The sequence below is a fragment of the Leopardus geoffroyi genome, chromosome D4 (assembly GCF_018350155.1).
Source record: "Leopardus geoffroyi isolate Oge1 chromosome D4, O.geoffroyi_Oge1_pat1.0, whole genome shotgun sequence".
Classification (NCBI taxonomy): Eukaryota; Metazoa; Chordata; class Mammalia; order Carnivora; family Felidae; genus Leopardus; species Leopardus geoffroyi.
Genome location: NC_059342.1, coordinates 19,882,237 through 19,905,733, shown reverse-complemented (window position 1 = coordinate 19,905,733; position 23,497 = coordinate 19,882,237). Strand labels below are relative to the sequence as shown.

Below are 23,497 nucleotides of genomic sequence, written 5' to 3'. Positions count from 1 at the left end.
TTAACAGTCGATTCGAGTTTAGGAGTCCAGTGACCCAGATTCTAGTTTGCCAGCGATTGGTTAGATTCTAGCCACTGGATGACCGCTGATCAGTTATACAAACTTTGGCAATCAATTACATTCTACAAATTTTATTTTCCTTATCTCCAACTCAGGGAATTAGTTCTATATTCTGTTATTGCTGAGGCTGTATCATTCCGTCCTCCGGTGGTCTCCAAACACCTGATTGGGCATCCTGCAAGTGCACTTTCTGCAACACGTATCTTATTGATTGAAAAATTATACACAGGAAGTTCTGTACATATATTCCATGTACATTATAAACTCTCAAGGTATTTTTTAAATGATACAAAAACAAATATAGGGGGTCTAATATTTTCTTTCCCTAACCCAGGGGATCTTGCTTACTACTTTAAGGTATGTACACTAACTTCAGTGGCCTGCAACATGCAAAGGCAGTTTGACATGCTGTAGGAAATTGATGGTTTGAGTTTTAACCAGAGATATAGTCAGAAAGATGTATTTATTTCTCTACATTCATAAGATAAATTTTGGTTTCAGGGAACACTGACTTTCAAAGAAAGCAATCTTACTACATGCTCGAACAACAAAAGACTCAAAGTTCCTGTGACACTCTAAAATGGAAAATCGTTGGTGTTTTTCTATTAACAATAACCTATAAAAGCAACAAGTGGGAATCACAGCAAAACACTTACATGGTGCTTATTATGTACTACTATGTATTATGTACTATTAGGCACTATTTTATACAAATTAGTTCGTTTAATACAAAGCACAGAGGCTAAGTAATACGTCCATGGTCATAAGCTATGAAATTGGAGAGTTGGAATTTGAACCTAGGCTATTTGGTTTCAGAATCCATGCTCTTCACTGTTTTCTGTATCCTGGGTCAATGGACTTGCTCTGTATAGGCCCAAAGGTAAAATTTTCAGCTTTGGGGGCCATACAGTTTCTGTTGCAACTACTCAGCTCCACTGGGATAGGATGAAAACAGCCACAGTCACTATATAAGCAAATGGGTGTGGCTATATTCTAAAAAAACTATTTATCACAGGTGATGGGCTATTTTCAGTAACTCAAAATACATGACAGTATTGTTTATGATGTATTATACATGAAATTTCTTATTTCTAGGAATAAGTGAACTACCTTCACTAAATGGCAAATCCCAAACTGAAAACTGGTCATATTCTTTCAATAAAACTAAAACTACAAGCACATGTATCAAAGGACAAAAACAAACCAAACAAAACCCCTGCCATCTTGAATCAAAATAATAATGTTTCAATCACATAATACGTTTTCATGAAAGTTTAAACATAAAGTCACCTTTAAGATCTTGGCCATGTGATCTGCTCCCTGCCACGTCAGATTACAGCCCGTGAAGTTTACTGTCTTAAGAGTGATAGAGTTCTTTATACCTTGACAAATAACTAAAAGGGAAAACAAAAAAAAAACAACAAAAAAACACACATACAATAAGATGAAGAGCCTATACAGTCTGGTCAATCCTGACATCTTTGCTTTTCCTGAGCCTATTGGAGGTTTACAGCTGTATTCTTAAATTCACTAGCTACAGTCTTCCCAGACAACTGATGGATTGGTGCATTCTAAAATATGTCAGCAACAGAGGCTCCTGGGTGGCTCAGTCAGTTAAGCATCCGATTTCAGCTCAGGTCGTGATCTCACGGTTTGTGGATTTGAGTCCCATGTGGGCTCTGGGCTAACAGCTCAGAGCCTAGAGCCCGGAGCCTGCTTTGGGTTCTGTGTCTCCCTCTCTCTCTGCCCCTCCCCTGTTCATGATCTGTCTCTATCTCTCAAAAATAAACAAATGTTAAAAAAAAAAATTAGGGGTGCCTGGGTGGCGCAGTCGGTTAAGCGCCCGACTTCAGCCAGGTCACGATCTCGCGGTCCGTGAGTTCGAGCCCCGCGTCAGGCTCTGAGCTGATGGCTCAGAGCCTAGAGCCTGTTTCCGATTCTGTGTCTCCCTCTCTCTCTGCCCCTCCCCCGTTCATGCTCTGTCTCTCTCTGTCCCAAAAATAAACATTGAAAAAAAAAAAAATTAAGTATGTCAGCAACAAAGTGTTATTCCAGTTTACAGCAATAGTTTAATTCTATTTAGATGCTAAAAATGAATACTGCAAACACTGAAAACTTTATTCCCAACTAGTCAGTAAAGTACTATATACCTTTTGGGACATAAGAAAGAGAAACCTAAAAAGCCTAAGACACTTCCTATTTTCATTTCCAGTGATACAACCCAAACTCGGTTATCAATCAATTTAAATGTCAACTATAAACCCAGAGTTTTATTAGGTGCTATGAAATATACTAGAGCAATATAAGATGGAAGATGTCAAACTCTTAGTTCCTTCAAATTAAAATGCAGCCTTCCTTACCACCCCAGACTCTACTGGACACAGTGAACACACACCAATTCTTCAGGACCCCAATCAACAATCACCTTCTCCGTGATTATTTCCATGATACGCTCCTACCAACACCACTGAGTTTGCTGATCTTTGCATATGTTCCCTATTTTAGTACATAACATAGAGCATTACATAATTATGACTGCATATGAATAGTTTTAGCTATTTAAAGATAATGATTTTTTTTGTCTTTACATCTTGCTATTTCCTTTCCCATAACATTTCTTGAAAAGAAAAAGGTGAACAAACACAAAAAAACAGAATAGTATATATGTGTGTGGCTTGTGGCTTAACACAATCTTAAGTCGAACTGGTTCAGAGTATACAGCAGGACAGACTTTTGGCATACAAGTGAGATGAGGCCAAGGTTTTAACAGGCACAAGAGACAATCCAGGTAGAGCAGCACCAAGAAAAGGTACAGACAGCAGTTAACATGCGTGCAGGGAGACATGAGACCAGTCTGACGGGAGGAGACTTAAACAAGATTGAAACTTACTCTCTAAACCTCCATCTCCAATTGGACAATTTGCAAGAGACAGGTGCACCAAAGTAGCCGATTTATTCAATCCCTTTAAGGGGGAGAAAAAGTTAAAAATTTTACAGGCTCAGTTTACCCTCTAAAGCAAATATCCAGTGTTTGCAGGACACACTGGAGAAGGCTTACCTTTGTCAAAACAGTCAAATCTCTCTCTCTCAGAACTAGTCCATTTAACTCTAGGTTCTTCAGAGCGTTTGATATACTTAAACAGCATTTGAGGGCTTTACATAACTGGAAGGTCACATCTTTGCTTCTTATTGCAGGAACACGACTTCTGCAAACTTTATTTCTGTCAGAACCTAAAACAAAAATTATTGTAAAATATGTATCGTCATCATTAGAAAATATCTACTCAGCGCTAAGGTACAAAAATGAATCCTGCTCTTAAAGTCCTCCTTGAGGGACACATGTAAACTCAAAAAGTCAATCACATGACTTACAGAAACATAAATTACATGCAAAGAGGTTCCTGTGAAAACAAAAAGTTTTATCTAAGTGATGGCTTCAAGGCAACGCTGAAGTTGAATCTAGAAAGAGGAGAATGACCACATAAAGTCTGCATGGGAAATGCAAAGACGTCCGAGCCTGGCACCTGCCGGCCACAGAAAATATTGCAGGTGGGGACATCTAAAGGCCAGGGTGCAAGGGGGAGGAGAAAGAAATTAAAATGGAGAGGTTGGCCCAAATCAGCCTGGGATAAAAAGCCGATGGCTTTTATCTCATAGGTAAAGAGGACCAGGGCTACCAGGGGCACAGTAAGGGTGCCTCTACAGGTTAGAAAACCGTACCTAAATCAGATAGATTAGAAAAAGCATCCCTTCCCCAGGGTCAACCAGCCCCTTGGGCTTTAGCAGAGCACGGCTCAGATTCCATGCTTCTGTGTAGGACACAAGCTGTGCAGCCAATGCACGCTGATCCTGTGCCGGTGAGCCATTATGAGCATTATTTTAAGGACACGTTTTCATTTTAGAAGATCACTGAAGCCCAGGAGGCAGATGAATGGAGAGAGAAACTGAGCTCAGTGGCAGCAACAACTGGTTACAAGCTGCTGAGAATAAAGAAACAGACCTAGGAGGACAAAATGTATAGTCTGGACCCACAGGATGCAAGAGAAAACAAAGGTTCAGTGAAGGAATTCTGAAGAGAATGGTCTGTGTAATACATTTTTCATACACTCACTGTGAAGTATGAGGCAAGATTAAGTACAATGGCCTTGACTTTGAGATCCCTTCCAACTGTAATTTCTTCTGATTTCTAAGTTATTATTTTGGTTAAGTCAAGTCGCTCCAGAGGAACAGAACAGTTCCTAAACCTGAATGAGATGTAGACAATAATCTCACTTCTCTTCACCAGAGGACAAATTGAGATGTCCCTGCAGAAGAGATAACAGATGACGTGAAACCCAGAAGCTAGAAAAGGGCCAGGCACATGATGAGTGTTCAGATTAAAAAAAAAAAAATTAATGTTTATTTATTTTGAGAGAGAGAGAGCAAGCGAGAGAGCTTGAGAGGGGAAGGGCCAGAGAGAGACGGAGACACAGAATCTGAAGCAGGATCCAGGCCCCGAGCTGTCAGCACAGAGCCCAATGCAGGGCCCGAACTCACGAACCGTGAGGTCATGTCCCGAGTCGAAGTCGGAAGCTTAACCGACTGAGCCACCCAGGTGCCCCCGAGTGTCCAGATTTTTTTAAAAAATAAACCAGTAGTTTATTTCCTCTCCTGTATCTTCACACCTTCCCTGTGTGCTGGCTACTTTGCGTCAGCTTATAAACATACTCAAATGTGTCCATTTAAAAAACATCTTTTAGGGGTAGGATTTTCTAGATCTTCTTTGTGGGTTACCTTAGTTTCTCCCATGCCTTCAAACACTCCCCCATAGAGCCCAGATCTGCCCCTGGAGCCCAGAGTTATCTAGACACACGTTTGGATGCCCCACAGGGCCCTCTTAAAGCATTAAGGATGAAGCGAGATCTTCTCCCTGACCCCAGACCCCAATCCGCTCCTGCTGTGTTGTGTCTCACAGAAGGGTGCTCCTATAAATTGTCACCCAAGCTTGCTGTCCCCCCGTCCTTCTAACTGGTCCCCAGGCCCCATCCATTTGTCTCTTTGATATCTCAGATTACAATTCGCCCTCCTCCCAATCAACTTGCCCTCCAGATGGAAGTCAGAGCAAGCTTCTAAATCAAAAGTCCACCTCAGCATCCTTGAGTGCCTCTCACAGCCATTAGGATAAACATCCAACCACTGGATAGGACAAACAAGGCCCCTCCCTGTGTGGCCCCCACCAGGTTTCCTGTCTCAGCCCTCCCTTCTTTAAACCCTAAATTGCAGTCCTCTACCTTAGTTTTGCCACATTTTCTTACATTTCTCAAACCTGGGCACAAGCAGCTCCCTCCTGCCATTTGAGCAGCTCCCACACAACCTTACAAAGGAGGCAGCTCCTCCAAGAAACCCTAACTTTCCCTTCTAACATTCTCAGCTTTACAGCACCAGACCTCACTTCTTCCAGAACCCTAACTTCAGTGCTAGTGTTTACTTGCTGCCTCTCCCAGCAGAAGAGGAGATCCTCCAGGGCAGGAACCTTGTCTCCTGCAGTGCTGGGTGCTGGCTGAACTCATTTCAGTGCCAGGACACTTGTATACCAACAACCTGCTTAATTTTTAGGGGTAAAAAGTATTTATTGATTTATTAAAGTTCCAGTATAGTTAACATACAGTGTTATATTAGTTTCAGGTGTACATTATAGTGATTTGAGAATTCTATACATTACTCGGTGCTCACCACAGTTAAGTGTACTCTTTAACAACCCATGGAAATGTTAATTTACAAGTGTGGGGATTGTAGTTTAAAAGTAACTTGCTCCCACCACACAGAGTGTAAACCCTGGAATTCAAACCCTAGGCTGCCTTCCCATCTGTGCTGTTTCCACTATGTGTGATTAAACAAACAAACAAAACAAAAACGTTTTTTTGATTAACAGCCATGTCTTATTCAAAAGGAAATGGTGCAAAAGGCTGGGATGTATCAGTTTTCCTAACGCTTTGTTCTGTATCAGACTAAATCATAGGGTTTAGTCTGGATTAAGGGTGAAGTGGGGTATCCAATCGTGCGTGCTGGACAGCTCTGGGCCCCAGGTGCAGATCTGGGCTCTGTGGGCGAGTGTATGAAGGCATGGGAGAAACCAAGGTAACCCAATAGGTAACATACGTCGAATGCTTAATTATGTCCCAAACTGCGCTAAGTGCTCTACAAGCATTAACTTGGTGCATCTTTGTAATCGCCAGGCACAGCACGTCCTGTTAGTTTATATTACGAAAGAGACCGCTGAGACCCGCAGGCCTTAAGTGACTCACCCCGGGCCCCCCGAGCTGGTAAGAGTCCTAGGCCGCACGCCCCGTGTGCTGCACACATACCCGGGCACGGCACACCCGTGCCTGCGCCCAGCCTCCACCTGGCACCGTCTAAAATCTCGCGCCGCGGCACCGACACGAGGACCACTGTTGGCGGGAACTACAAACCTGTTTCGCCAAGCCACGGCTGGAAGAAGCTCTTGATGGAGATTAGGGGCAGATCTTTGTTAATCTTTAGGGTGCTCAGGAGCGGCGCCCAGTCCACGACGCGCAGGCGGTCGGCATTGAAGTCCAGCACGCCCTCCCGCAGGCAGGCGCGCACCGAGGGCAGCGGCACTGAGTCCTGCAGCGCGCATAGGTACTCGTAGTGCGAGAAGAAGTCGGCCGCGCTGTCGCGGCGCAGCTTCACCGAGTCTATCATGGCCCGGAGACGGCCTCGGGGGACGCCGGCGGCGGAGACAATGCCCGCTGGCGCCCCAGAACGCCGGGTCGTCGAAGGCCCGGCTGCTGCGATCCCACGGCTGCGCAGGAGCGGCGGCTCGGCCAGAAGATTCACAGCCCCCGGCCCCAGCTAGGCCCCCCGACGCCGCGCTCGCGCGCCGCCCCCCGCCTCGCGGGGCCGGCCGTTGGCTCCCGCCTCACCGTCCTCCGCGGCGCGGGGCTGCAGTTCAAGCCGACGGGCGGGGCCTGCGGGGGGCGGGGCGCGGAGACGTCAGCGCGCTCGCTGTGCGTCCGCACGCAGGCCCCGCCTCTCCTGGGGACCGGGCCTGAGGACGAGGGGCGGGACGTTCGAGGCGGGACGTTCGAGGCGGGGAAAGTGCGAAAGGTAGGCTGTTTTCGGAATTTGGGGTTTGCAGAAAAGGATTTAACTGGTTGATCGAATTAAAGGGAGAGACGGACGTAGCATCACATTTACAAAGTAGTCTAAACTTCTGACAAGTGTCTATGCTTGCACCGCCCAGGAGAGAGGACCCCTGGTGAGGGATGTGCAAACGACAGTGAATATCCGCTGCCGTGCATGTGCATTAAATCTTTGCTGTCTGTATCAATTTCTACAAGTAACTCTTCACTTGTGTTGTTTCTACTTACCTCACGCGGTTGTAGGCATGTTGTAAGGACTTCCATGAATTCAGGACATTGTTGTGATTACTAATAGTCATTTTGTTTTGTATTGACAGCGACGGTTAACTCTCTCATAATTAGTGCTTTCTGTCTCCTAGGCATCATTTTAAGCATTGTTTAAGTATGAAATAATTTAATTGTCTTAACTCGCCAAGGAACGTAACGGTTGTATATCTACTTTACAAAAGGGGAAACCAAGGCAGAGGAAGTTAGGTACCTTACAGCTAAGTAAGTAGAACTCAGATAATTGGCCTCAGAACCTGTGTTTGTATCCATTTTCTAGAACAGTGATAGTCCTTTGGTCAGGCCTTAGGCATTATGTTTACAGCATTCCTCTTCCACTGTAGAACCAAGCTAAAGTGGAAATCATTTTTGTTAGGGACGGAATGGAGATATTCAATTGCCACACGTACGGGAAACTTAATCTAAGTTACAGGAACGTGTAGCTCTTCTCAGAGATCAGCAGAGGACGCCAGCCAATCCCCAAATGCCAAGTCTGATCATCCCTTCTCTGGACTTCCTTGTTCACTTGACTCAGCTACCCAGATCCAAATAAAATAGAAGACCAGTAGGCAACCAATCCGCTGAAAAAACCAAATAACTTATGCATCACCCTATAAAAATCCCTTAAACCTGTGAGCGACTCAGAATTGATTGCTCTCCTCGCTTTGAGTTTCCCAGGTTGGAGGTTGAAAGCCTTGCAACAAACTCATCTTTCTGTTTTGTTTTATTCAGTGGGCGGAGTTTGGTTTTTGACAGCATCCGCTGGTCGAGTGGGATTGTTTTACCTCTTATTCACTGTACTTCACTCCTGGTTCATCCTGACAACATTATACCCAGACGTCGAACCCAGCTTACCTTCCCATGGAGCCTCAGTGCAGATGCTCTCTGCTCATCTCCAACACTGATCTTCTCTGGACCTGCTTTCAGAGCAATGAGTTTGTTGGATCCAGTCCTGTCTTATTTTAACTGTCATGTGCTTCCCATTTCTTTTTTTCCACTTCCATAAGTTGTTCGCAATGGCTCTTCCAAATCTCCTCCACTCTTCTCGTGTCACCACTAGACTCTGTGTCCCTGCTCTCTGACCTGAAGAGGTATGAGGAGGTATGATACCTCTTATTTCAGTGGGAAAATAGGTTTTCAGACACAGACTTCCTCATCTTTTTAAGTTTGTTTGTTTGTTTGTTTGTTTATTTAGAGAGAACGAGCGGGAGAGGGAGAGAAAGAATCAAAGCAGGCTCCCCGCTGTCGGAACAGGGCCTGACTCAGAGGTCAAACTCACCACCAAGGAGATCATGACCTGAGCTGACATCAAAAGTCAGCGGCTTAGGGGCGCCTGGGTGGCGCAGTCGGTTAAGCGTCCGACTTCAGCCAGGTCACGATCTCGCGGTCCGTGAGTTCGAGCCCCGCATCAGGCTCTGGGCTGATGGCTCAGAGCCTGGAGCCTGTTTCCGATTCTGTGTCTCCCTCTCTCTCTGCCCCTCCCCCGTTCATGCTCTGTCTCTCTCTGTCCCAAAAATAAATAAACGTTGGAAAAAAAAAATTAAAAAAAAAAAAAAAGTCAGCGGCTTAAACGCCGGAGCCACCCAGGCGCCCCTCTTCATCTTCTCTCCACCAACTCTGGCTGCCTTCCAGTCCATGCTCTGTAGTGCAGCCACTTCCTGTTCAAATCCTTCCATGACTTCCCATTGCCCTTAGCGTAAAGGCAGCCCTCCTCACAATGGTCTAAAATATTGCTCCTCAGTGTGGAGTCACAGACTAGCTGCTGGGTGAGAACTGCTACTGTTTTATAAGATAAAGAGCTTGCTTCAGAATGTAAATCAAGCCCGCACCAAACATACTCATTCGTTCAGCAGGCAAGACTTTCTCGATGAAAGTGGCAGTGTGCTGAGTTACATTTGAGAACAGGCTCCTTATCTCATTGCACACTGGCACTTTGAGTGCCCTGCTCTACAGGGCACTGCATCCCCTGAGCATGATGGGGGCATGATCTCTGCAGTCTCATCCTGCACCCTTTTGTATTCAAGAATCTGGCCCACAGTGGACTCCTTTCAGGCCTACATGCTTCATGGCTCATTGTCCATGCTCTTCCCTCTACATGAAATATCCTTCCCTCTGGTCTGTGTGTGCTTAATGTCTCTTCATCCTTCTCAGCTCATGTATCACATTGTCAAGGAAGCATTCCCTTACCTACTCAACTCATCAGGCCCCCTGGCCTGAGCTCTCCAAACACCATGTACCTCTTCTTCATTCAGGCCTTCATCACATTTCACAGCCGTTTTAAGACAGATATTGACTATCGGGTCCATGAGGAAGAGATCACATTGTTTTACTTCCTCTTGCATCTCCGGGGACTAGCACAGTTACTACATGCTACATGTAACTGCAGCACTAGTTATAACACTTGTTGAATGGACGTAATCAATGAGCAAGCCCTGGCAGTTTTTCCCTTACAGCATGCCTGATACTCCTTCCTTCTATCTGCGTTGCCATTACTCCAATTCCACTATTGATTATTTTACGTGTGGATTATCATGCTTGCTTCAGAGAATACCACATTCAGGCTCAACTTAACATCATTTATTACACCTCCCAAGGTTCATAGATCATGCTGTTGCCCTGTTCCAAACCTTCCATTGACACATCTTGCCAACACAGTAAAGCCCAAATGTTTAAGAATGACATTTAAAACTTTGCATAACCTGGCTTTAGTTTCACTTTCTGGACTTTTAAAAAAGTTTTTATTTATTTATTGAGAGAAAGAGAGAAGGAGGGAGAGGCAAAGAGAGAGGGACAGAGAATCCCAAGCAGTTTTTGCGCTGCCTGCACAGAGCCTGATGTGGGGCTCCATTCACAAACTGTGAGATCATGACCTGAGCTGAAATCAAGAGTCAGATCCTTAACCGACTGAGCCACTCAGGCGCCCCTCCAGACTTGTTTTTAATCGATGAGTCTAATTATCTCTACATCTTTGCTCCCTTCCAGCTCGTGTATTATAATATTAAAAACTCTTGTAGTCACCACTCTTATGTCTCCTTTTCTGGGAAAACCTCACTGAGAATCCAAACAAGATATGGATCCCTTCTCTTCTCCGAACTTGCGAACAGTTTAGTAGGATACGTCTGGAGCTGCCATAAGTCATCTACATTTTATCTTCGCCGCTGATATCTAAGCTCTCATAGAGTGCAGATACAACTCTGTGCTCTGCACTTCTTACCATGGTGCTATACACATGGTCAACCTGGTCAGTAAACATTTGGTGAATGAATGGATGAATGAAATGAGTTCCCCAGCCCTTTCTCTCCTTCTCTACTTTTCAAGGTTCTGTAGTTACACTTGGACAATAGGCTGCTTCATAGCAACATAATAACTAAGCTCACAGAGCATTGCAAATAGTTGCTAAGAGCATCCCTCCACCACTTAAGAACAACTTGTTCTCCCTCTCTAATGGAGAGAGCAGGTTTCCATACTTATTAAGTGCCTTTGTTTACTTGGCATTGAGAGACACTGGGGGCATCAGTGCTCTACATTCAGCGAAATGCCCATTTTGATTGTAATTTTCCCCTGTGAATAACAGCTAGCCACAAAGATGTTCCTGTACAACTTTTCATCCTTTTATATTCATGAAAAGCATCTTAACTACATACAAGCAGAAAATAAATAGAACTCTACTTTATATTTAATAAAAGTTTAGGGAGATGTCTTTGTGGCACATTACCAGACTTGTTTGGGTGAAACTTTAACCATGTGAAATATTCTGGAGAGGCACCAAGAGTTCAAGAATTCTCAAAATTTCTGAGTACGCAGTTGCCTCATATATAGGCACAGTGGTAGCCATCTAGGTAACAGTAATTTGGAAGATATTCTGTTAGTCCACTCATACTGTAATAATGTGGAAAAAAATCATCCTAAAGCTCAGTGACATCAACAAGAATTTGGGGTTTTTTGATTTGAGGATTAGCTGTAGTGACTCTGTTTTAGACCTCCAGATGTCTGGTTTTGCTCCAATGTTGGGTCCATTTGAGGTCTGTCCCACATATCTGACTTGAGGGCCCAACCGTGGGGCAGCAGCTCCTAGGGCACACTCTTCCCACCTTGGCCACTGAAACACAAGAGGAGAGCCCACTTAAGCCCATTTAAGACCTCAGCTGGCATCATATCCCCTCACACTCCACTTGCCAAAATGGCAGGAGACAATCAATATAAGTACTGCTATTGAGCATTAAGCATAACTGCTGCTTCTAGAATGAGAAGTAAATGAGGGTTACACAGGAAAGAGTATCACTTCTAATGGCTGTGTGCTCTGACAATGCAGGTATCAGTCCTATAAATGACAGAGAAGGATTGAGCAAACACCAAATGAAGTTAAAAGTGTTTTCAAGCATTGTTTATTAAACATAACATTGAAATTGCAATTCTGAGTCTGTTCTATGAGTCATATGGAATAGGATGAATGAGAAATTATGGATTATTATAGTTATAACGTCTACTATGAGCTAGGGCAATAGGGTTCTCAGGATGTAAGAAAAAGAATACAGAGATAATATAGAGGAGGTTTACTTAAAACTGGAGTGCTGAATTAGAATTAGAATTGTCTGTAATTCATAAAGTATTTTAACCGTATTTATATTTATATAGACATTTAGGTCAATTTCTGTATAACTATAAATTTATATATAACTATATACTATCTATGTATATGATTAAATATAACAAATATATGTCATATATATTTGCCACACACACACACACACACACACACACACACACACATCCTATCTCTGTCTGTGAATAGGCCTAGAACCAGTGGCCAACCCAATAGCAAAAGACATCCATAGGGCCCAGATTATGGTCTTGATATGGCTGATTTCAGGTCTATGGTGCATCTGTGTGAGATGAACTTGGAAAATTTTGTGATACCAAATGACAAGTTATCAAAGAGTACTGAGGTCATTTCAAAAGGATTCAGGAGCCAAATGTGAAGAGGCCCTCTGTGGACAATAGAACATTTTGAACTTCAGTAGGATAAAATTACAATGAATTGAAACCCATCAACTATGTTTAAATCCACAGGTTTCTATGGATACCAAAAAAAAAAAAAGTCAACATATGAGGGTAATTGGGAAACATTCATTATAATGAAAATGGATTTTTTAAATAGTAGGGGTGGGATTGGGTGGGGTGGGAGAATAACCAAGTTTTTATCCTGCCTTTCCATTGTAAACTATATCATTGTGTAACCAAATTGTAAATGAGGGGATAGATCTCTTCATAAAAGTATTTCTGCCAATAAATGGAAAAGAAGCGACCAAGTTGGAATATCACAATTTTACAGTCTTTGGTAAGTTCATGTTGGGATGTGGCAGAATTCAGAAATGCAAGATTAACTAGAAGAAATGGGGGTTCTGGTGATTGAATGAAAAAGTTGTGTATTCACTGAGTATCAGCGGCTGCCAATATCACATAAAGAGAGATAACCAGATATTATCTGATGAAATAATACACCACAGTCTATAGTCTTCCCAAAAGGACTGATCAGTTTCTTATTTTGTAGGAAATATAGAGGACAGAGGAACATGTGTAGCTGCACCATGAACGTGTACTCAGCAAGATCCATATTGTGGGGAACTTTACAGGTCAAGTGGCCTGCATTCTTCAACAGATAGATTGAAGGGCAGTAAAAGGATGGAAAGGTGACTTACAGATTACAAGAGAAAAAGTCATTATTTAAAGCAAGAAAACTAAACCATGCTGTCTAGGGAGGCAAACTTGGATGATACATTTATAAAGAAATTTAAGGATGAGTCAATTATAAAAGTCAGGAAAATGATTACTTTTTGGAAGAAAGAAATTATAATTATATCAGGACACGAGGAGGGGCTTCAGGCTAAGTGCTATTTCTTGCATTGGGTGTGATTACAAGGGTACTTGTCTTATAAGATCATTAAGCTATCTATTTACCTTTTGTGGTTTCCTGAGTCTGTAACTTATAACAAAAATGTTTACAAAAATCAAGCACCTAGGAATAAATATAACAAAAAGTTTATGAAAACTCTACACAGAAAACTGAAAAACTTTACTGAGATAAGTCAGACATAAATAAATGGACTGGTATATCATGGGTCATTGATTGCATGATTCAATATTGTAAATCGGTAATCTTCAAACTTTCTACAGATTCAGTGCAATAGGAATCAGAATTCCTTCTGTATGTGCATGTGTAAATTGACAAGCTGAATCTAAAATTTACATGGAGACTCTTTTTTTAATTATTTTTAAAATTTTTTAATACTTAAAAAATTTTTAAATTTTATTTAAATTCAAGTTAGTTAACATACAGTGTAATAATGGTTTCAGGAGTAGAATTTAGTGATTTATCACTCACATATAATACCTAGTGCTCATCCCAAAAGTGCCCTCCTTAATGCTAATCACCCATTTAGCTCACCGCCCCCCACCAACCTCCCCTCCAGCAACCTTCAGTTTATTTTCTGTATTTAAGAGTTTCCATCCATGTTGTCACAAATGGCAAGATTTCATTCTTTTTTATTTTTTTAAGTTTATTTTTGAGAGAGTGTGAGCGGGGGAGGAGCAGAAAGGGAGACACAGAATCCAAAGCAGGCTCCAGGCTCTGAGCTGTCAGCACAGAGCCCGATGTGGGGCTCGAACTCATGAACCCCGAGATCATAACCTGAGCTGAAGTTGGATGCTCAACTGACTGAGCCACCCAGGTGCTCCAAAATCTCATTCTTTTTGATTGCTTAGTAATATTGCATTTTATACATACCCCATCTTTATCCATTCATCAGTCGATGGACATTTGAGCTTTTACCATAATTTGGCTATTGTTGATAATGCTGCTATAAACATTGGGGTGCATGTGCCCCTTCAAATCAGCATTTCTATAGCCTTTGGTTAAATACCTAGTAGTGCAATTGCTGGCTCATAGGGTAGTTTTATTTGTAATTTTTTGAGCAGAGTCCATACTGTTTTCTAGAGCAGCTGTATCGGTTTTCATTCCCACCAGCAGTGCAAAAAGGGTTCCGCTTTCTCTGCATCCTCGCCAATATCTGTTGTTTCCTGAACTGTTAATTTTAGCTGTTCCTCTCAGAACAGAGGATTTTAAAATTATTTTGAGAAAGAGAGAGAGAGAATGAATGAATGGATGAATGGGGGAAAGGAGAAGAGGGGGAGAGAGAGAGAATCTTAAACAGGCTTGGTGCTGAACATGGATGCGGGGCTCGATTCCATGATTCTGTGATCATGACCTGAGCCAAAATCAAGATTCAGATGTTCAACTGACTGAGCCACCCAGGCACCCCTATTTGGAGATTCTTAAGGTCAGTCATAGTAAGGTATGAAAAAGAAGAACAAAGTTGGAGTACTTAAACTACCAGACAACATGACTCATTAAAGGTATGATAATTAAAACAATGTGGTATGATACAAGAATAGAAATAGAGCAATGGAAGAAAACAGAGGTTTAGTTCCTACCCAGAGAGATAAGGTCACTTCATTTATGACAAAGATGACAATATAATGGATAAAGGATTTTTTTTTTCAATAAATGCTTATGTGTCATTTGTGGAAAAAAATATTGATCCTTCTCTCACTCCATATACAAAAGTCCATTCCAGGGGCACCTGGGTGGCTCAGTTGGTTAAGCATCCAACTCTTGGTTTCACCTCAGGTCATGATCTCATGGTTCGTGAGATGGAACCCCATGTTGGGCTCTGCACTGACAGCCTGGAGCCTGCTTGGGATTCTCTCTCTCCCTCTCTGCCTCTCCTGCTGCTCATACACACTCTCTCTCAAAATAAATATTAAAAACAAAAAACAAACCCCAAAGTCAAAATGATCACTGAATAGTGGAAAGGCAAATCAAAGAATGAGAGAAGATTCTTTCAATATCTACTTCTGGCAAGAACTTGGTTCCAGAAAAAGTAATTGATTCCAGAAAAAGACAACCCAACACAAAAATAGGCAAAGCTTGAATAAGCACTTCACAGAATAGAATATGCAAAATCACCAAAATAAAACAAAACAAAATAAAACACCATGTCAAAGTGCCCATCCTAATGAGGGGAGTGAAAATTAAGTAATTTAATTAAAAATTTAAAACACAAATTAATCAGGGATATTAAAACCATAACGAGATGCCACTATATGTGCACCATAATGGTCACATTGAAAATGGAGCTGATGAAAATGGGGAGCGTCTGGAAGTCCCGTGCGCTGCTGGTGACCTGGCCATTGCAGGTCATTGACCAGGCCATTGCACTCCTAGTATACACTCAGGACATGTGTGTGTATGTATGTCCCAAGAGACATGCAGAAGAGTGTTCAAAGAAGCACTATTTAAATAGCCTCAAACTAGAAATAGCTCAGGTATCTATCAAGAGCAGAATAAATAAATTGTAACTTTATGCACTAGAAGACAACGAAAGTGAATTAACTCTTGCTGCATGCAAAAACACAGCTGAATCACAAATTTAATGCTGAGTGAAAGGAGCCTGATGCAAATGCGTGCATACCACATATTATCTGTTGCTCCATCACAGATTACCACAACATTTAGCAGCTTAAAACATGCATTTATTTATCTCAGATTCTGTGGCTCAGGAACCCAGGTGTGGCTTAGGCGGGTGCCTCTGCCTCAGTGCTGCCATTCAGAGTGTCAGCTGGGGCTGTCATCTTGTTTGAAAACTGAACGAGGGAGGATCTGCTTCCAGGTGTGCTTGTTTTATCCTGGACAGGATTCCTTCTTCGCAGGCGACTAGGCTGAGAGCCTCAGTCGTTCCCTGGCTAGGTCTGTGACCTCCTTGCCGCAGAGTCTCTGATAGTGCAGCTCATGACATGGCAGCTGTCTTCTATCAGAAGGAGTAAGAGGGAGGACAAGGTAGGATCTTTGTAACCTAGCGTTGAAAGTGCCGTCCCACCACTTTTGGTTGGCGCGTTCTATTGTTATAAGTCACTAGTTCCAGGCCATACTCAAGGGGAGGGAATTACACAAGGATATCAATACCAGGAAGTAGAGGTCAATGGAACTCATTTAGAAGCTGCCTACCACCCGATGTGATTCCATTTTTAAAGTTCTGAATCAGGTGAAATAAATCCATGATGATAGGCTCAGGATTGTGGTGGATCTTGATGGAGCTTTGGGTTGCTAGTAATAGTGCAAAGATCTGGTTACACAGGTGTTCTTTATAAAAACTCATTGATACTTCTTTTTTTATGTTTATTTATTTTTGGGAGAGAGAGAGAGAGTAGGGGAGGGGCAGAGAAGGGGGGAGAGAGAGAGAGAGAGAGAAAGAGAGAGAGAGAATCCCAAGCAGGTTCAGTGCTGTTCGTGCAGGGCCTGATACAGGGCTTGAACTCACTAACCGTGAGATCGTGACCTGAGCTGAAATGAAGAGTCGGACATTTAACCGAGTGAGCTACTCAGGCGCCCCAAAACTCACTGATATTTCTAATTTGTGCACCTGTTCCCAAATGCATGTTACATTTCTATTTTAAAATGTACTGAAAAATAAAGAATTAACTTTCTCCCCTACAGACTCATCCTGTTGATAAACAGTTTTCATTTTCCATAATCATGGTCTCTCCCCCTCTCCTGGGCCAGGCAGTAAAATGCAAACCAATTTATACTCTGCCACTTAAAAGCTGACAATTTAGCAAAAGTGCACTGTGTTTGGAAAAGCTAAAGAATGAGGAGTCAGACTAAAGTTCAAATCCAGGTTTCTGGGTATGCAACCTTGGTCTTTATTTTCCTCATCTGTATTATTTTGCATCAGAGGATTGCATGTCAAACTAATAACTGGAAATCATACAATATACACCTTAAAGTTCCTCCGAAGGTATATGACTTAAACTTCGTCCAAAGATTCATAATAGTTTCTAATTGCAACACCTGTTCAATTTCCTCACATTACTATGGCCTTTGTGCTCAGTTTGGCCTGACTCCAGATCTCTGCTCATCCTCACCCAGACAGAATAATCTTAGGTGTAACTTTAGGTAGATTGCTCTACCTTTCCCTACATGTCTTCATCCTAAAACAGTGATCCTCTCTTGGTCAGCCTCAGAGAATATACTCACACACAGATCTGAAGAAGATACTTTATTTTCTTCTCAGATATTTTCTTTTAGGAATCACTGATTAATCAAAAGGCAAGTGGTTAAATGAATTACCCCATATCCACTTTATGGAATGTTATGTGGCCAATAAAATATGTAGCAAATCTGCATATGTTGATGTAGCAAGCTATCCAAAATATATTTGAAAGTGAAACAGGTGAGATGTAAAATGGTCAGAAAACACTATGCCCACAGAAATGTAAGATGTGTGAGAGCAGGGGCTCCGGGTGGCTCAGTCGGTTAAGCGAAGGACTCTTGATTTCAGCTCAGGTCATGCTTTTACCGGTTCATGAGTTCGGGCCCCGAGCTGTGCTCCCATGCTGACAGTGCAGAACCTGCTTGGGATTCTCTCTCCACCTCTCTCTCTGCCCCTTCCCACTTGCGCACGTGTGCTCTCTCTAAATAAACATTAAAAAAAGATGTGTGAGAGCAGAGACCAAGTCCATCTTACATATCTGCAGCCTCTAGTGGACACACAGTGGGCACTTGTAAATATTTGTCGACCATGAGAGCACAGAAAATGACCTGGAAGAACACACATCAAATCGAATTGATATCAGGGTTACCCTTCTCTGGAGGAGCACTTTTTGTTTGCTACATTTCTGATGCTTCAGGTAGTTTTATTAGAATGTATGTTTTATGCTTTCTGGCACCTAGGGTGCTTGGCCCTGCAGCGGTCAGCACCTGTGTCTCCTTGTTACTAGGGTGACTTCAGGCTACCAGAGACAGCTTTGCTTGTGGCCTGGGGAGCCAGACGTGACTGGTGGTTCCTGTTCCTGTCCCCACCCAGCTTTTAAGTAACTGATAGATGCAGTATACAGACTCCCACAGTCTAGCCTTGCTTGAGCAACTCAAAGGCATGCATTTTGAATCTATACAGCTCCCCTGTGATTCACCCTTAAGTGACTTCATCGACTTCAGGGGACTTTCCTTGAAATTGCACTTTCCTTCTGGCCTCCTTCCAGTTCCAGCTCCCCCAGATTGTCTGAGAACAGCTTCCCTCTCAGAGTCTGCTTCTGGGGACCCAGTCTAAGTCACTTGTTAATTAAAAACAATAAAAACATTGGTGCCTATTAGAGGATGAGGCAGATGACCTTCTCACCTCAAACTTTTCACACAGCATAGCTTTAAGTTAATCAGGAAAAATGTCGAGGCACAGCTCCATAACTTACAGGGCCCAGGGCAAAGTGAGAATGGGGAGTCCTTTGTTTGAAAAGCAAGAGAAAAGTGGTGTTAACAGTACTCAAATATAAAACCTTTTCCTTTTTGTTCCTCAAAGTCTCTGTCTTTCAACTTGTCAGGGTATTTTTTATTTGCTTTGACCGTTGTTCTAAGTGAAGAAAAATTAAAATTTTGCACGATTAGCATGAGTTTTATCATTCACTTTTATATTGTACAAGGTGAGTTTTAAGTGCAAATGTAAGAGCTTTTCACTTAAATGCAAAATTACCAAATTACACAATTTAGCCTTCATAGACGATATATGCATATGTAGTTCTTTCTTACCTATGCTGTGGAAGCGCTGCACAAACCTAACTGAGCAGTTGCTTTAAGTTTATTTATTTTGAGAGAGAGAGAGAGCATGTGAGAGAGAGAGAGACTCCCAAGCAGGCTCCATGCTATCAGTGCAGAGCCCAACTTGGGGCTCGATCTCAATCCAATGAACCGTGATGTCATGACCTGAGCCAAAATCAAGAGTTGGACGCTTAACCAACTGAGCCACCCAGGGGCCCCACTAAGTCAACAGTTTTAATTTCACTTTTTGACATGTACATTTTCTCCCCTGATTCCTATCTTCAGCTCATCGTTGTATGAAAAGAGCCGAAAGGAGAAACAACTATGGGCTGCCCTACCTTTCCTTCTGTGTTATCATTGCCACTAAGCAATTGACTAATACAGGGAAGAAATTGAATAAGGAAGGCTAGGATAGATAGGTTCCTTGGTCGTTCATGTTTCTTAGAACCCCATTGCCTTCCCTGTGTCCGAAGGACTTTGGTGAGCGTGTAAAGCACAGCCTCTAGGGGCCATCAGCACCTCTGCATACTCGGATGTTCAGGTACTGGGTACCGGCTCTTGCTCAGCTGCCACCACTGCAGGCCCACCTGAGTGCTGTGCGCATGGGGCATTGTGACTGCTGTGCATGAATGGGGCAGTAAGAACAGTGGGCATGCGATTGCACGGGCTACTCTTACGTGCCTGTTCCACTGTCCCATAAACTTTACTTAGAAAACACAAGCTGAGAAATAAAATTAAGAATTTCAAGAAAGATGACAATAGAATATTAAACCAAGGTAGGGGGTTCTGAGTGTGAGACTCTGGCTGACTGCTCATGAAGGTAGCCCTGGCTCTCCAAGGCCCAGGCCCTGCTCAGTCCTGTGGACAGTTAACCCACACATCTCTTGGTTTCTGGTTTTGGCGTACTTTAGGGCAGCTAGGGCTTCTGTGTTGGCACACCACTCTTGTTTCAGCACTTAAGAAATTTATTTCAGACCATCTTTATTTTCTTTTGAGCTGAGTAGGACATATAAAAGTAGATTTGCTCCGGTTTACCCAGGATTTGGTATTTTGGTATTTGTGATGGGAGAAACCTTCTTGTTAAATTCATGGAAATGGAAATCAGAGTATATATTTTTTTTTTTTTGTCTACTTATTTCACAACAATCCAAGTCTTCTTCAGGTTTCACAAACCTCTGAAGAATGCTTGTTTTTATCTTGGATGTTTCTTAAATGAATTTTAATTATCAGAGTAATTCATGTACTTTGAAATGTCAGATTTTGCTAGAAATCTTATAACCCAAAATATAAGTCCCTTCTCCCCCACCTCCATCTATCTCAAGTCCTGCTTTGCAAAGGTAGTGGCTTTAAATTCCTGCAGTCATTTCTTGCAGTGTTAATCTCCATATTTTTAAATAGTATGCTTTTAATCATTATTTTATTGAATCATCAGTTTTAGACCTTACAACATCGTCCTCCTACAAGGGAAACTGAGAATACTGCTTTCACCACCAGCCCTGTTTTCCCGTATCCTCATAATACAGTTACTTTATAATATATGGTTAAATCAGTATTCAGTTTTTGCATTATTATTATACATTATGACGCATGGCACATCATTGTACATTGCAAACATAATATTCAGTAAATTGTATTCTTTACATGATTACATGTGACCAGTTAAATATTGTTAACTGTTGTATCCAGTAGGATACTATAATTGTGTTAAATTTCCAGGAAAATATTTTGTTCTTTATGCAGGAAATATATTTTAAATTTACACATATTATTTTTAATTGATCAGATTTCCTTTGTATCCTAAATTTCATGCCCATTTGCTATGTGCTCAAGACCATCAAGCAATCATTGCCTTTATTCCCCTGAAGACAGCCCTCCATCCTCTTATTCAATATGGACTACTTGTTTTCTGAATCTGCTGCAGAGTTGCCCCCCAGGGGCTCCCATTCCATGCACTCATATTCCAGGACCCCATTTCCTGTATGCTAAGTTATCCTTTTTCTTGTTTTTCTCTCTCACTTTAGTGGTGACACATCCTCCAGGAGTTTCCTAACACTAAGGGCAAGGGAGGTCAATTTTTGGAGACCTCAAATGTCTGAAAATGTTTTTTTTAAATATTTATTTATTTTTCAGAGAGAACACAAGTGGGGGAGGGCAGAGAGGGAGATACAGAATCTGAAGCAGGCTCCAGGCTCTGAGCTGTCAGCACAGAGCCTGACGTGGGGCTCAGACAACCATGAGAGTATGACCTGAGCCAAAGTTGGACACTTAACAGACTGAGCACCACCCCCCCCCCCCCGAAAATGTTTTCATTCTCTTTTTCTCATGATCGTTTGTCAAAGTAGAGAATATGGGTTTGGAAAGAATTTTCTGTTAGGATTTTGACAGCATTCTTCATGACCTGGCTTTCATAGCTGCTACTGAGAAATCCCATGCAATTCTGATTTCCCTCTGTGGCTTTTCTTCCGATACTGTAAGTAATTCTCTTTTTATTCCAGCTGGGTTCTTTGAAATTTTCTGTGGAACTGCCTGATTGTGGATCTTTCATTTTTGTTCATAGTACTCAGTGGCCTTTTTATGTTGATAAGCTCATATGGTTTCTGACCACACCATATGATATGTTTATAAAATAATTTTTCTTGGGGTTCCTGGGAGGCTCAGTCAGTTAAGCATCCTGCTTTTGATATTGGCTGGGGTCATGATCTCCCAGTTGTGGGATTGAGCCCTGTATCGGGCTCTGTGCTGAGCATGGAGCCTGCTTGGGATTCTCTCTCTTCTCTCTCACTGCCCCTCCCTGCTCTCGTGATCTCTCTCTCTCTCTCTCTCAAAATAAATAAATAGACTTTAAAAAAATAATTTTTCTCCCTTCTGTCTTCTGGAGGACTTATTCAGTTGGATTCTTGTCTTTTTGGGCTAAGCCTCTAGCTTCTAATCTTTTCTCTTTCTGTCTTTTAGTTCACTTCTTTGGGACATTTCTTTAAAGATTGTCTTCTGTCCTACCTATGAACAATTTTCCAATTTTCAAGTCTTTGTCTTCCATGTTTTAGGCTTTTCTCAAGTGTACAGTGAACTTTGGGTTTCTTCCCATCTTTAGAATAAGACCTTAGGTATGTGGAGACTCTGTGCACCAATGTGTAATTTACTCCAGAGGAGTTGGGTAGAAAGCTTCTTTTTGGGACTGGACGCTCAGATACCTGTATCTGGAGGGCTTTTCTCTGGAATTTAAAATTTTCATGGGTAAGGCCCACTGATGTCCTGTCTTGGTTTCTGTAACTGTCTTGGTTGCTGGAGTTTTTAAAGCAATATTGGGTGCTTGAGGTATGTGCTAAGAGGGGAACTCCCATTCTGAAGGCACTTTCGGGTAATCCCTGCACCTCACCGCATACTCTGCTTTACTTGGATCCCTGAGCTCAAAGCCTGTTGACTTCCACTTTTCCAGTGATAAATTACCAACCGTCCACTCTGCTTGAGGCAGGGTGCAAGGATGGGGAGGAGGTAGAAGGAAACCAATTTTGCTGTTCAGTGATGGGTAGAAGCCCTTCAGTTAAGGAAGGCGGGGAGGGTGCATCTAATTACCCAGATCTGGAACTAGTCCCTTATTTATAGCCTCCTTCATTCCCACTTATTTCTTATTTGGCATCTCTAAGGCCTGAGTCATCTGGTGCTTTGTGGGCAGTATTTTAAAACATTTTATTTGGAGGGGCACCTGGGTCGCTCAGTAGGTTAAGCATCCAGCTTCAGCTCCAGTCATGATCTCGTGGTTCGTGAGTTCGAGCCCTGCGTGGGGCTCTGTGCTGACAGCTCAGAGCCTGGAGCCTGCTTCAGATTGTGTGTCTTCCTCTCTCTCTGCTCTCTCTCTCTCTCTCTCTCTCTCTCTCTCTCTCTCAAAAACAAATAAACATTAAAAGAAATAAAATAGGGGCGCCTGGGTGGCGCAGTCGGTTAAGCGTCCGACTTCAGCCAGGTCACGATCTCGCGGTCCGGGAGTTCGAGCCCCGCGTCGGGCTCTGGGCTGATGGCTCAGAGCCTGGAGCCTGTTTCCGATTCTGTGTCTCCCTCTCTCTCTGCCCCTCCCCCGTTCATGCTCTGTCTCTCTCTGTCCCAAAAATAAATAAACATTGAAAAAAAAATTTAAAAAAAATAAAAATAAAAAAAAAATAAAAGAAATAAAATAAACAAAAAAGTTGCATGAATTTCTGTATTTTAAAAAATGTTATCCCATTACTGTGTCCCTATATTAATCTCTTTCCTGAATATTTGACAATAAGTTGCATATGTCATGGTCCCTTTCCCTGAGTCTTTCAGAATGTGTTTCCAAGATAGACTTCTCCCTCCCTCCCTTCCTTCCCTCCTTCCTTCTTTCCTTCCTTCCTTTCTGTTTAATTTT

General features: G+C 42.4%; 1 protein-coding gene and 1 long non-coding RNA gene across 6 annotated transcripts in view; one reads left to right on the top strand and one right to left on the bottom strand.

Annotated features, from left to right (window-relative positions):
- Window positions 1-7,034, bottom strand: part of CEP78 (centrosomal protein 78) — a 28,899-nt gene extending 21,865 nt beyond the window's left edge. For 2 of the 4 annotated variants that reach the window (XM_045469054.1, XM_045469056.1), the window contains exons 1-4: window positions 6,510-6,978; window positions 3,119-3,291; window positions 2,951-3,023; window positions 1,351-1,454 (exon numbers count right to left, since the gene is read on the bottom strand). In XM_045469054.1, coding sequence (XP_045325010.1) covers window positions 1,351-1,454; window positions 2,951-3,023; window positions 3,119-3,291; window positions 6,510-6,762 — 603 coding nt within the window. In that variant the 5' untranslated portion in view covers window positions 6,763-6,978. Of the gene's footprint in view, window positions 1-1,350; window positions 1,455-2,950; window positions 3,024-3,118; window positions 3,292-6,509 lie in introns of all 4 variants that reach the window. The other 2 variants (XM_045469055.1, XM_045469057.1) reach the window with 2 other exon arrangements.
- A 40-nt stretch (window positions 7,035-7,074) lies between these two features.
- LOC123593355 overlaps window positions 7,075-23,497 on the top strand; it is a 102,966-nt gene continuing 86,543 nt past the window's right edge. Inside the window, exon 1 of one of the 2 annotated variants that reach the window (XR_006710279.1) lies at window positions 7,075-7,167. This is a non-coding gene — a long non-coding RNA (uncharacterized LOC123593355). The remainder of the gene's footprint in view (window positions 7,168-23,497) is intronic. The other variant, XR_006710278.1, reaches the window with a different exon arrangement.